General features: G+C 32.9%; 1 protein-coding gene across 1 annotated transcript; it reads right to left on the reverse strand.

Annotated features, from left to right (window-relative positions):
- Positions 1 to 304: 304 nt before the first annotated feature.
- LOC128996684 (ejaculatory bulb-specific protein 3-like) lies at positions 305 to 4124 on the reverse strand. Its single transcript, XM_054422117.1, has 2 exons — positions 3929 to 4124; positions 305 to 592 (listed from the first exon to the last, which is right to left on the reverse strand). The coding sequence occupies exons 1-2, from the start codon at positions 4116 to 4118 to the stop codon at positions 396 to 398; spliced, it is 387 nt and encodes a 128-aa protein (XP_054278092.1). The 5' UTR covers positions 4119 to 4124; the 3' UTR covers positions 305 to 395.
- Positions 4125 to 14957: the final 10833 nt, after the last annotated feature.

The following is a 14957-nucleotide window of genomic DNA, read 5'->3' on the forward strand; positions in this document are numbered from 1 at the left end:
GTTGGTTAGGATTTTGGTCTTAAAATGAGTACAGACAGAATTGTACCTTAACTTGTCAAGCAAATAATAATAATCAAAATCATGAATATTTTTGATTGGAAAGGTCCTTATTGCCTGAGAAGGACAAGATAAAAACGTTAAGAGTTATAGGCATCTACTTTACAAAAACAACACCATAAAAGGCAAATGAAAAACTGGATATTTCAAAAACCATTGACCCCTTTTTTAACATCGAAAGTCACTCGATTCTTAGACTCCGACACGGACAAAAAAGTCAGTCTAGAAGGAAAAGATTTAGTTTTGAATTTTGATGCTTTATCTCATTTATTTAACTGAAAATCAATAAAAATGGTAACAAATAACAAATATATTAGTTAAAATACAGTCTTGAAGTTCTAGATCTTAAGTCCTCTCTTGTTGGCCTCGGCTTGGTAACGTGCCCTGAAGCTGCCCTTAGGGTCGTACTTCTTCTCCAGAGCGTCAAACTCCTTGGGCTTGTTCTTGATCAGGTGTCTGAAGACTTTGTCAGCTCCCTCTCGCTGCTTCTGGGAACACTTCTTGCAGCCTGTCTCTAACGCATCCCTGATGTGACCTGGGCAAGAATAAAGTGAAATTAAGACATAAGCAAAATAATTTTTGTTGTGAATGGAAAATTGTTTTCAATATATTGCGGTGCTAAAGTTCTTTTTGTTGGTACACAAAACAGAGTCGCTGCGTTTTGTCAAAAAAATTAATGTTATCGCAATCTGATGCATACTTTCTCCCATAGGCTTGTCAACATCCTTAATGTGTAAGCGGTGGGAGTAACTGAAATTTCATGGGAAAAAAGGTGCAATATCTGTTGAACCCTAATTTTTACAGCAGTGGGGGTTGTAGTATTGTTTAGAGTCAAAAGGACTATAAGATACTAAATTGTAATCAAAATCGTTTGAGTCGTTTTTGTGAAAAAACCTGAATTAAAAAAAAAACACCATTGTCTGGTACCCACTTAACAAATTTAATCAAAATCGGACCATAGTTGTGGTCAGTAGTTCTGTACACATACAGACATCACTCCAAAAACTTTTTTTACTTTATATTTCAACTTGTTAATGTTGATGAAAACAATACTTTCTCCATACTATATATTGTAAAGGGACAGAAAGTAATCAGGCCTAGTCCCAATGATGGACGGGTCTCAAATTTTTGAGAAACTCGCAAGATTAAAAAATCTTGTTAGTTAGAGCGAGATTGACTTTGTTCCAAAACTTTTTCCAGATGAGATTATAAAAAATCTAAGAACGCCTTCGCAAATGAAACGCAACAACACGTTCATGTATTGCGGGTATTGCATTGACTTTCTGAAGGCGTTTTCTGTGTATATCTCAAAAATCGGTAAAATCCATCACTATAAAGCTTATATGTGTGAGAGTGTGTCCATTAGCACGATAGCTCTAGCAAAAATAATCCGATTTTGATTAAATTCGGTATAAACGTATAAAACGTTCGGCTTAAAAAACAAATAATTTAATATACAAAGCGTTATTATTCACCTAATGGTTACGGAGAAAATTCCAAAAAAATTTAAATTTAAAATTCCCATGTTATTCTTATGGAGAATAAATACACAGTTGTAGTTTGCTTGTTTATGGATATATCTAGATCAAATTAGGAAAATACATTAATTTCTTACTAAACTATTAACATTTCACAACAAACACTTTTTTACCCTACATGTTGCAGCAAACCTAAGTACTAGTTAAACCAATTCTATTTAAATAGGGAATAAATGTGATATTTTTAAAGAGTAGTGTTTAGTGTAGGCCTAAATCCAATCAGGCAAATAGAAATTTGCTTAGTCTGCAGGTTTGCTGCGGAGGTATTTATTCTTTGTTGCCAAGTTGATGGGGCATAACAGAAGCTATAGCACAATAAGTCCTATCGGTTTGACTTGTCTAAAAACCCCACATATTCGTCATACATTAGTGATTAACAAAGCAATCCCAATTTAAAAAAAATCTAAATTTTTATTCAAAACTGACAACAACTTTAACCAAATCAGTAGTCAAAGATGCAAACCAAAGGTCAGTTCTAAAACACAAGCATCGTTTGAACCTACAAGCTGACAAGCAAGGTACTTGTAGTTCCGACAAGTCATTTGTCACTTGTCATTGGTGATTAGTTTAACAGCTGGCAGATACAAACCTGTTTCTCAAGGCCCCAAGTTACAACTACCAAGAATCAAGACCATACTTGCATCCAAGTCCTAATCACCTTGTTTGCTTGTTAATGATTTAAACATTACAAAAACAAAGCATTTCCAAGTAAGGACATGTGAGTTTACTGGTTTGGTTTGATGTTTTGCATCAATTTCCGTATGGTTTGTTGAACTGAAAGTGATTGTTTACAACTTTTTTTACTTTATTGTTGGATCTAACCTAAAAATTCAACCACTTCTACTAGTGAATAAACTAAAATCGTCCAAGGAGCTAGTTAAGTAAGTTACAGTAGGCCTATCTTCGTTTTTCGTACGTATAAAAAAGTGTAATCCGAAATTCAACGAAGTAAAATGTTAGTATTCCATTTAACCTCAATTGAATAACTCGAATCTAACAAGTTAAACTACAGAAACGCATGTATTAAATCTTTAAATGATAAAAGGAGCGAAACAAATGATTGACAACGCAGTAACTCAGTATCGTAGCAGTTTACTTATTCCTAAAATAGTTTTTTCATTCTAATTTTATTATATTTCTTGAAATGAGAGTGAAATCCTTGGTGGAAAAACAAACAAGTTAAACAACAATAACAGTCAATTAATTACTACTAAGTCAATAAACATGTTTACAATAATCATTGATAATTGATCGATTCAGAGAGTTTGTTTTGTTTAGGATGAATAAACTGTTTGTCTGTGTAAGTTGGCAACAATTAACTATTACATTTTACAGCTGAGAAACGTAGTTTTGGACTATCACATATGTTATATTTTACCGTAGTTGTACGTCTAGCATTTTAGTCGTTTCAGATTTATGTTTTAGTTAAATGTACAGTATGCAAATTATGATAGTTATTAAAGTAAATATCAAAATGCTATTATATTACCATCTTAAAAATGGTGGCGAGAAAAGCAAAGATTTTTGTCAAACCAAACCTACTAAAATATAAATCTAAACAACCATCACAAGCATGAACGCTGTCACTTCCTTTTTGGCTGTGAAATCAAAGGAAGTTAAAAACTATTGGAAAAATAACTTTCAAAAATCATTATTATTTTTTAGTTTTGAAACTACGATATTTAATGTGATTTAAAATATATTATAGAACTTTGGTTATGTTAAATTTTAGGCACCCAACAGGTGATTGACCAGCGCTCTCTGTCTGTAGCCGAATTCAACAACGTCCAGTTTCATTATAAAACTGGCTACAAACGTAACATTGAAATTGGATGTCTACTTATAATCATAGTCAAATCTCACATATTAGGGTACATAGATTATTAGAGTCGAAAAATAAGAGAAAATAATGAAATGTTGCAGTAATTCTTTCAATCATCTTGGTTTCAATTAAAAAATCTTAAAATGGCCCATGTAGATGGGATGTCTACTTCAGTATCCAAAATGGCTGTCAATGGTGTTAACTTATTGAAGTTATGATAAAAATTCTAAATTTTACAACAAATTATAACGATTTTGTCAACTTATTAAGTTTTAAGTAAATTGGTTGAACGAAATCGAAAAAGTGGGAGAGTTCACGTAAGAGGTATGTTTTTTATTTAACATTAATTTGACGACAAAATACATGGAATGTAATTTAATTTAGTGAAACCACTCAGGCACTGAGTTTTAAGTTGAATGGTGTTGAACTAGCGTCTGAGTGAAATTTTGGTATTATTGGCACTGATGGTGATTTTATTGTGATAAATGATCGAATTCGAGCATCAACTTACTCTTAAGCTCCTCCGCCTCAGGAGTGCAGCCGCCCTGGTCCAGCAGACACTTGATGTAGTTTGAGAACAGACGGTTGTTGCCGATGATCTGGTCGACGTTCACACTGTCGTACTTCGTGGTGTACTTCTCGGCGGCGGTCGCCACAGTCACCAACACAGCCAGGAGGCACAAGACACTGGTGGAAGCCATGGTCGATGAATGATGCTGCATAAGGCAATCACTACTTTATATACTAGACAGGCGTCCTTGCGGTGTTTTCAGGAAAAGCTCAATCAATTAGATTAATTTGTTTCCTTCCCTGTTTGGGAAGGTGTTGATTGAGTAAGAGTGACATTTCGATTTAGTGTGTTTTGTCATATTCATGTTAGGAGGTTTCGCGCTCGGGATCGTTTTAGAAAATTTCCAACTTAAGCTGGTTAGGTTTCATAATTAGGTACAATGCAGTTGTCTGCTTGAATTATTGAGCGGAGCAAGTATATTAATCTGAAAATTTTCCAAAGTTAATGCCATCTGTTTTACGTAAAATGAGATATCTAGTTGTATTATATTGAAAGTCAATGGTTCATTTGGTTCTCATAAATTAAATGTCTCCTTGCAGTATCCAAATTCAATGGTATGTTTGGTTCACAAAAATGGAATTTGCAGTCTACGTCAATGGTGTAGTTATTCATTTTTGTATTAAATTGTGCTCAACTGTATCAATCCATTGGTCTTCCCTTTTGTTCTGCATGAGTAATGTGCTAGGTTAGATTATTTGTTGATAACCATATGTTTTATTATTTTGTATACCTTAAGTTTTTATTGTTATCTTGTAAATGCTGTCGTGGTGACCAATTAACCCATAAGGCCCATGTTAAACTTCTAAAAGTTTGAACTCACGTAGGGAAAAGCCCTGTGGTCCGATTTGTACCATTTCAGATTTATTCCTTCCCACGGTTGGTTACTATGGATGTGCTAAATTTTGTGCGAATTGTTTCAACCGTTCAGGAGGAGTATTTGTAAAACAAAAGCAGGGGTGTAGTTTAAGGGCTTCGCTCGCTCCGCTCAATAGCTAGACCCTAAAACGATTACTTTTTCATTTTGATCCTATAGACAACTATTACATTTGATAAAAAGCACACCTTTCCCCTTCCTTGCTGCAGCAATATTAATTGCTAAATTAATTAGTCCGACTTGTTCATGGAAATATTTATTACTGACACTGACCTGAAAGAAACCCAGAAACTAAGTAGTGAATAGATTATGAGATGTGACACTTCTGAAGACATGGCGAACATGAAATACAGCTTGTTACTCCAAAACTTCTATCTCTTTTTCCTACAGTCACCCGACAAAGTTGGCTTCGTTGCACTGATTATAGTACAGAAAGCTGCTAATTGCTGCATTTACTTACTTTGTCGCACGGTTTATACTTTGGCGCACACCAGTATTCCAACCAAAACAGCACAAAACAGCATGGTTTTATTATGCACGTAATCCGTGTACGCTTGGAAATAGGTTGACAACACTTAAAGATATTAATACTATGATCAGCTGATTTATACTACGATTTAACCTGTAAAAAAAATCGTTTTTAAGGGGAGTCGCTACTGAAAAACTACCAATTTTGTAAAAAACTTGATTTTTTTTATGATTTTTTTATCTTGTTCTATGGATTGTAAGGTTTCAGAAAAACATAACATTTGGTATAATATATATTTTTTTCACTGTGAAAAAAATATTTGAAGTGAAGCGCGCACACCTCTTTTGGGGCATCAACTAGGCCTAGTCTAAACCAACGTATAAACTTCAACCGCTGTTTTCCGCGACTTTAAAATTTTGTTTTTTTTTATATATAAGTTCTTATAACTTTTTAACTATTGCAGCTATATGAATGAAATTTTTACCACACATTGTTTATACTATAAATCAACTTTCTGTGCATGGATATTGTAATTGGGTAAATAAAAGTACATGAAAAAAATTTATAAAAATTTATAACCTATAAATTTTTCAAAAACTTATTTTTGAAGCCATAACTTATAAACTAATTGAGAAAATAACATGAGTATGCACAGAAAGTATGTGCTTTCCTTGCTCTTTAAAATAAGATATCGAACAATAAAATTGGTTCAGTAGTTAAATAGTTATAAGAGATTTAAAAAACCCCATTTTTCCCGCCAAAAAACTTAAAAAACTCCAAAAAGTATGTAAATTTTTTTTTTTTTACTTTAACGGCAGTAAATCTTTTTCTAAGACTAAATGAACTTAAAAAAGTATATATGATAATTTTTAAAAGGATTTTATTAAAAATCACTAGTTTCAGTAGCGACTCCCCTTAATTCTATTTTCGTTCAACGCTTGGTTTGAACATAACATAAAGTGTAGTATCTGAAAGAATAATTATAAGTGGGCCTAGCATGTTTGAGAATAATGAACTCTGTGATTGTGAATATATGTGTACACCAGAAGAAATATGTAGCAGACACTGCAAAACATGTTTGATTAAAGCTGTTTCCTGAAAAATCAAGAAAGAAGTATAAACGAGCATGTTTTCTTCTTGGTGCGTAAGTAAGAAAGATACAAAATTACTTATTGATTTTATCTATATTGATTATTGCTGTTTATACGTGTACTCTTGAAAATAAGTAACACTTAAAAATACTACGGCTGGAGCAGGTGCAGTGTTTTCCATTCCGTCCAACGCTTGGGTTTAACCTAAAAACGTGTTGTATAGTGTTTGAAAGACTAATTATTTATATGCTTTATAGTGATTGTAGTGTAGGAAAAATATAATGTGTAACACGAGTGCAAATGGCCTTTGCTCACTAGTTACACAAAAAACTATTTATAGAAACTGCATCAAAGGTATTTTAGTTGTATCAATATTTAATTTGTAATATATATTTGTGTGGTTTCTTCTAATTTATGTATTGTTTGAATACTTTGTCTATCTTGAGTTTAACTATTTATAAACTGTAGTGGGCTATATGGGTTTCCGTAATTTGCAAGGCTAAGATATACAGCGTTTAGTAGCAATATGGCTTATAGTTGATCTTTTTCGTAAAGCTCCAACTATTTCTTTAAAACCACATGTTTTACTAAACTCTTTCCCCCAATACGTAAGTTCTTCTTGCATGAATATGTTTGGGTAAGAGACATTCATTAGGACAGAGACCTGCAATTTTTCTCTCCTCTTATAATATTTGGCAATATTTTTTAAGACTTTAGTTTATTCTAACCTAAGCTTAAAATAACCTTTTCCCAAGTAAATAAAGTTATTTGTACATTTGTTGAATAAATTTCATCGTTATAATAAGTGTGCAAATTAAACTATTCGTAACTTGAAATAAATGAAGCTGATTGGAAGCTGATTAAGAAATAAAATTAGTCTGAATACGATTATCGGTTTAAAAATATAAATTATCGATGAATTATTTCGAAACTCCAGGTTGTATTTCCTATTTCCTCCATTAGCTTAAGATCAGATTATAATCGAATTATATCAACAGGAAAACCTGTTGATTTTTTCATCTCCTTTGGTAGGACATTTTGATGCTTGAGCTTTTCCTGTAGGTTTGTACATTCTTTATTTTGTGTGTAACGCCAGAATTTGGTTTTGAAATGTTTAAGAACGACTACGATTCCCTAGTTTATTTCACGTAATCTGTTATACGATAATAATAAGTTATTTTGTACTCAAAGGATTGTCTTACCTGCACTAAGCAAACTTCATTATGGTACAAGGGGGGAAACCCCCCCCCAAAAAACTTGTATAAACGTAGCATTTTTTAATTTATATTTATTTTTCACTTTAATATTAATTTTTTCCCCCAAAAGACTTGAATTTATAAACATAGCATTTTTTAAAATTTATATTAATTTTTCAGTTTAATATTAACTTTTTTATTTGTTTCACTTATGGTAATAAATTAACACAAACACTAAATAAATAATAATTAAATAAATAAATAAAAATAATAAATAAATAATTTTAAATAAATTATGGGAGTGAGATCCAAACCCAAGTTTTTTGGTTGTGCCGGGAATTGAACCCGACCCTCCAGCACTGAAGTCCGAGACGCTAAAAGAGTTTAGGACGTCCAACAGAGCTGTGCTTTTGGCTCATCAAGTATAGGATGTGAAATTTATTTATAGCTACTAGATATCTAATACCTTCGTGATGAAGGCAAAGGTTATAAGCCTCCTAACAAACGTGGTTAGACTTTCAACATTAGATTAGAACTAGCAGTACCCGTCCTTGGTACGGGGTTGGCATATAAGTATAAAATGCTTATTGCAGTTATACTCAAGCTTTGCGTTTGCATTGGGGGAGGACACGGTTTGATAACCTTTGCTTCTTTAGATTTACGGTATACTATCTATTCTATATATAATTCAGTTTTAAAAATCTTTGTACAACTAAATCTAGAGTTCTACTGGACCGATTTTATTAATTAATGGGTCGTTGGAAAGCTTAGGTCGTGTAGATTTGCAAATAATTATGAAAGTTTGTTTTTATTATGATTTATGGTGAAAAATTTCAAAAAAACATGTTTTCCGTAAGAAATACATTGAAAACGGTGTTTTTCACACTTTTTATTTGGGTGCGACATTTAGCTGCCTTTTTTAGTGTTTCCAAGAAGTGTATGGTATCAATTTGTAGGAAATTTTATTCTCTTTCAGAATATCACCTTCCACTTTGGTCGATTTCCTCACCATTTAAAAGTTATTTGCAAAAAAGCTAAGCAACCTCCGAATTTATAATAGTGAGAAAATATTGAGTTTAAGATATTTTTGTTAAACTTTGTACAACTAAATCTAGACTTCTACCGGACCGATTTTGTTAATTAATGAGTCTTTGGAAAGCCTTACTCATGTAAATTTGCAAATAATTATGAAAGTTTGATTTTATTTAATATTTGTGGTGGAAAAATAAAAATAACAAAAATACATTAAAAACTGTTTTTTCAGGTTTTTATTTTCAAGTTTATATTTGTAGTCAGCTTTTGGCTGCCTTTATTAAATAATTTCAAGAAATACACAGAAGTTATTCGTAGGAAATTTTATCTTCTTTCAGAATATCACGTGCATTTTCTACGATTTACTCACCATTTACAAGTTATTGTCAAATTAGATAAGTGACCTCCAAATCTTTAGTTGTTAAAAATACTGAATTAGGGATATTTTTGTTAAACTTTGTACAACTAAATCTAGACTTCTACTGGACTGATTTTGTTAACTAATGTATCGTTGGAAAGCCTAATTTGTGTAGATTTGCAAATAATTATGAAAGTTTGATTTTATTAAATATTTGTGGTGAATAAAGAATAAAAAGCAAAAATACATTAAAAACTGTTTTTTTTATTGTTAATATTTTAAAATTTCAATTTATAGTTAACTTTAGGTTGCCTTTTTTGAATATTTTCAAAAAACGCCTAAGAGTACTTAGTAGCAAATTTTATTCTCTTTCAGAATATCACCTTCCACTTTGGTCGATTTCCTCACCGTTTAAGAGTTATTTGCAAAAAAGCTTAGCAACCTCCTAATTTATTGTGGGGAGAAAATATGGAATTGGAGAGATTTTGGTTAACTTTCTGCAACTAAATCTACAGTTCTACTGGACCGATTTTATTAATTAATAGGTCAATAAAATCTGTGTAGATTTCCAAATAATTAGTAAAGTTTGAATTTATTTATTTATGGTAGTAATACGTTTGCCGGTATGAATAATCTAAAAAAAATATATGGTAGTAAAAGTGGGTTAGCCAGTATGCATCATCTGATCATATGGAACACGTGTATTAACCTATAGTTTAACAGCTGATTGTTTTATTGTTATTTCCTTGATTTTTCTTTGTTTACATTTAGTTGTTTACTATTTGAATTGGTGGTTGAGGTCCGTAATAGTATATTTCGTACCTAGGGCCGAAAATGAGGTTTTGCCGGCTCGAGATAGTTTTTAAGTTCGAGACGAAGTCGAGAACTTAAATCGATCGAGAGCCGCAAAACCATTTCGGTCCGTGGTACGAACGCTATTTTTCACCACACTATACCCTATTACCACTATTCACCACAATAATAATGCACACTGATAGTCAACACAACTACAACTTTAAGGTTATGTGAAGAAATAATTTGAGGAATCAGCAAAAATAAAAATATATAGTTGCTAGGCAACGGTGACAATAACACAATTCTATTGAAATGCTAAGGATTTTGATTATGTATTTAAAATGCATTCATGTTTTAAGTAAGTAAGCGGACAGCTGATTTTGCGGCCCCGGCCTGTAAAAACCTGCTCGGTCCCCAAATTATGGACAGCTGGCATCGCCAGCAAAACCTAACTTTCGGCCACCAATTAACGTATGTAATACAGCCAAAAACATGATAGTGTGGTGAAAAGTGTGTTTCTAAAGTGATGTTTTTAATCTGTACCATTAATAAGTATTGGTAAGTTAAGTGATGTATGGATTTCATAACCAAAAATTATTATTTTAAACTGTCAATTATAAATTATTCAAATTTAATTTATAATTCACAGTTTAAAATAGTATTTAATATTCGTTATTTTGAACTGTTAATTATAAACTCAATATTTTACATTAGTTGAAAAATGAATAACTTTACTCTTCACTACATGGTTGGTGATGGAAACTGTTTTTTTAGAAGTGTCTCATTTTTATTCCATAAATCGCAATCCAGATACAGTGATATACGATCCACGGTAGTTGATGAAGTCGTCAATAACTGGGACTACTATTCTCCTTTTATCGTAGGGGATAAGACATATAGGCTAGAGGTAAAAAACGCGACGGAATACAGAAATTTGATGACCAAAGATGGGGAATACGCCGGTAATGTCGAAATCGAAGCTGCAGCAAGAGTTTTTGACTGCCAATTCAAAATATATGCTGAGAAATTGGATTATTTCTTAACGGTTGGTGAAGGCACAACGATCTATAAACTACGATTCTCAGGAAATGTGGATGCTGGGCATTACGATGTTTTGATAGACAATAGTATGCCTGAGAATCAAGAGTATATAATCTTACCAAAATCAAAACGTGGCCGTGCATCAAAAAATATAAAAAGTAAAACGTGTTCTGGCAGACGTGAATCAACAGCTCATAAAAATAAATTGAAGAAACCAAATTATAGTATAGATAAAGATTTACTCCAAGGGGTAAAAAAATGTTTATCAAGCTATCAAAAGGATGGAGACCCAGAAAATGAAAAAGAAACAGAACAAGATAGTCTGACCAACACTTTACTCAGAGATGATGCAACTTCCTCAACCTCCTTAATTTGTGAATTGGGAATGCCAATACACAAATTAAATTCAAAAATTGGAGCTGTGTAATAATGTTGCTACGAAATCTTAACACAAAACGGGGTTATGTAATGGCACACGATTAATTGTTAAAGAACTCAAGCACAATTTAATAATTGCAGAGGTTTTAACTGGATCAGCAGCACGTGAAATTGTTTTCATTCCAAGGATTGACTTAGCACAGACGGACACAGATTTACCATTTGTTTTAAAAAGACGGCAATTTCCTTTAAAATTAACGTTTGCTATTACAATAAACATAGCGCAAGGCCAGACATTGGATAAAGTTGGGATATACCTTCCACCAGGGTTAAAAGGTTTGAAGACATAAAAAAATTAAAATTATCCCTGGCAAAGAACAAGGAAGATTATTAAAACAATCAGATGAAGTCTTTACAAAGAATGTTGTTTACAAAGAAATACTGTAAATAAAATATTTTTGTAAAATTTTATTTGTTTTTCATTATTTTACTCTTTTAGAAAATCAGTTTATTTTCTAAACAATTTCATTCTTTAAAAAATGTTCAGGTACTTACAAGGGCATATATTATGTACTACTGTACTTTCTAGAGACCGTTGTATTTAACTACAACGGGCTCTGTTGCTAGTAGTACATATTACACATCTACCATAGCCATAATCTTCTACCACTTCAACCAGAAAAAATATTAAAAATTCTCAAAATATCACAAATTATTCATAAATACATAAACATAACTGTAAACAATCATACTTTGACAGTTCTCATTGCGTATCACAGTTTTTTGTTGCTGTTTAGTTCAAATTAGTCGTTTTCATAAATGCAAAAAAATAATAGTGCTACACCCTGTTGGTAAATCTTATAACTTTTTAATGCTTTTGCATATCAAGAACCATAGACTAACCAACACAAGTAGAACCAACTTTTTTTGTTGAAACAGCTGACTAAATTCTTTAATTCCCTTTATGAATACTCATAAGGTCACATGGGGAACCACAGAACCACTAGGGCGTAAACCGACAGGATTTTTGAGATAAGAATTTGCCTATATGTTGATCGGGAATGTGAGCTATCATCATGCCAAATTTCAGCCCAATCCGTCCAGTAGTTAATGCGTGATTGAACTTCAAACAAACAAACACACAAACTTTCACATTTATAATATTAGAATGATGTTTGATAAATTTAGAGATAAAACAACTAATAGGCTACATAAACACAAGACTTATAAACATTAAAAAACAGTAACAACTATTTATTTGTTTACACACTATTTACAACAAGGTAAAAAATCTAACGGACTAAATAGAGTCTTTAAGTACTATGTTGTATTAATAGTCAAAGGTAGGCCTACTACATTTTTCAGTTTTCTCTGTGGCCATGGTCAATACAGTCCCACAGATGGTCCCAGGCTGCTGTAGAAGGGGTTGGGAGGGAGGATGCAGGCTTGCTGAGTGACACAGCGGTTTGGCAACTTCATGGGGAGGATGTACATATCTTGCTCAGCCACCCCAGCATTGCTGATGATCTAGGGAACAAAGCATGACAGGGATTAAACTAGGGATTAAAGTTTAGGCATTTATACGTCGACACGGCAGGGTGTGTTGAGGCAACAGTATTTTAGTATACTCTCTAAAAACTAAAGCAAGAATATACAGGGTGAATAAAAAGTCAAGACCCCCCCCCACCTAATATTTTTCCAAGTAAATATACAAAGATATACTTTTGGTGGTCGTGCAATCTTAGCAGGAAGCATTTTATGATTTTGAAATTTTTGAGTGTCCCCCCAAAAGGGGGATTTGGGGGGTAACTCAAATATTTTAAAAGTAAACCCCCTTAAAGTGACACCTCATTTTGAAGTACTTAAAGAATGGTGAAAACTAGAGGTCGCTATCTCTTCTCTATCCAAAATGGGAACCCGTCAAATGTTGTGGAAAATCAATGGTAAAATTGGTTCGTAATGGTAATATTGGCTACCATTTTGGATAGAGAAGAGATAGCGAACTCTGGTTTTCACCACTCTTTAAGCTTTTGTAAACACTTCAAAACGAAGTGTCACTAAATGGGGGTTTGCTTTTAAAATGTTTGAGTGTTCCCCTAAAAGGGGGGATTGGGGGCAACTAGAATCTTTTCAATGTAAACCCCCATCTAGTGACACCTCATTTTGAAGTGTTTACAAAAACTTAAAGAATGGTGAAACCCAGAGGATCTCTTCTCTATCCAAAATGGTAGCCCGTCAAATGTTGTGGAAAATCAATGGTTAATATTGGTTCGTAATAGTAATATTGGCTACCATTCTTTAAGTTTTTGTAAACACTTCAAAATGAGGTGTCACTTGAAGGGGGTTAACATTTAAAATATTTGAGTTACCCCCCAAATCCCCCCTTTTGGGGGGACACTCAAAAATTTCAAAATCATAAAATGAAACTTCTTGCTAAGATTGCACCACCCCCAAAAGTATATCTCCGTATATTTACTTGGAATAATATTAGATGGGGGGGGTCTTGACTTTTTATTCGCCCTGTAGTTTTGGCAAAACAAACAGAAAAATTTGTGAGGATGATTCAGCTTGTACTTGAATAAAAAATAGCTACACTTGGTCTATCAAGATGGCTTCTGTATCTAGTAGCAGATTGTATAATGACTATTAGATTACACTTTACGGACTGACAAACTTTGGCAAAATTGAATGATATGATAGCTTTGTTACTGACTAAGATCAGCTGGTTCCTTAAGTCAGCTGGAACTGTTAAACTTATAAGGTCATTAACCTACATATGACACACAAAAATGAAGCATAGAGTTTGTAGATTTGACGAAAATTATTGATATGAAGGAATTCCCTTAGGGTCCGATTTCCTAAGGGTCTTACGTGCTTTCAAAGTTTACATTATTTAATTAAACCAAATGATAAACAGCTGGCCAATGCAATTAACAGCTGATTAATTATTTTCTCAGTACATTAGTATCTGTTTGAAATCTGGTTGGGGTTTTATTTACACTAGCAACCTCCATCACGTGACTTCAAAATCCGTGATATATTTGATTATGTAGTTGATAAGGATGAAAAAGGTTATGTCTCATCATATCCCAATTATTTTCATTGCGTGCGCGATCACTTCGAGGCATCATAGAAGAGTTACATTTCATGGATGTGAACAAAATTGTATCATGGTCATCTGTTTTGATGTAAAAAAAATGTAAACTTGAAAAAGCTCAGATAATTGACAACAGAATTCAGCACAAAGTATGAAACTTTAAAAGACTATAGGACGAAGGGCTTTCACGAGATGTCATCCAAACCAGCAAAAGACATATCTAGAGCTTTAAATTGATACCCAAAATGCCTATAAAAATAAATATTTGAGGTTAGACTTGCTGCACACAAATTCCAACAAATTATTTTAATAATATAGATAGAGTGAAAATCTATATATTAATTTGAAACTGTTTTTCTTTGTCATAGCTAAATTGAGGAAACGGCTGGGCGTAGAAACTTGGTAGAGGTGTCTAAAGAAAGGTCTTGGTCTGTAGATGAGCCATCAAAAGAGAAACGTGGTAAATTCCCTTGGGGCTCTGCCCCAGTGGCCTTTGAATTCCCATCCCATGTTATTCTTATGGAGGAAAAACTGGGTTTTGTCCCAACTAATTTGAGAGACCGGCTGGGAGTAGAAACTTGGTAGGGGTCTCTAAAGAAAGGTCTTGGTCTATAGATGAGCCATCAAAATAGGAACGA

Source organism: Macrosteles quadrilineatus, unplaced genomic scaffold (genome assembly GCF_028750875.1).
Source record: "Macrosteles quadrilineatus isolate MER2022 unplaced genomic scaffold, UCM_ALF_1.0 Scaffold_6__1_contigs__length_79288215, whole genome shotgun sequence".
NCBI lineage: Eukaryota > Metazoa > Arthropoda > Insecta > Hemiptera > Cicadellidae > Macrosteles > Macrosteles quadrilineatus.

Bases quoted from the DNA above. Each gene is read 5' to 3' on its own strand.
- LOC128996684 (XM_054422117.1), bottom strand. From the start codon at position 4,118: ATGGCTTCCACCAGTGTCTTGTGCCTCCTGGCTGTGTTGGTGACTGTG. The intron at 593-3,928 runs GTAAGTTGATGC...ATTCTTGCCCAG, and splicing joins TGAGGCGGAGGAGCTTAAGA to GTCACATCAGGGATGCGTTA.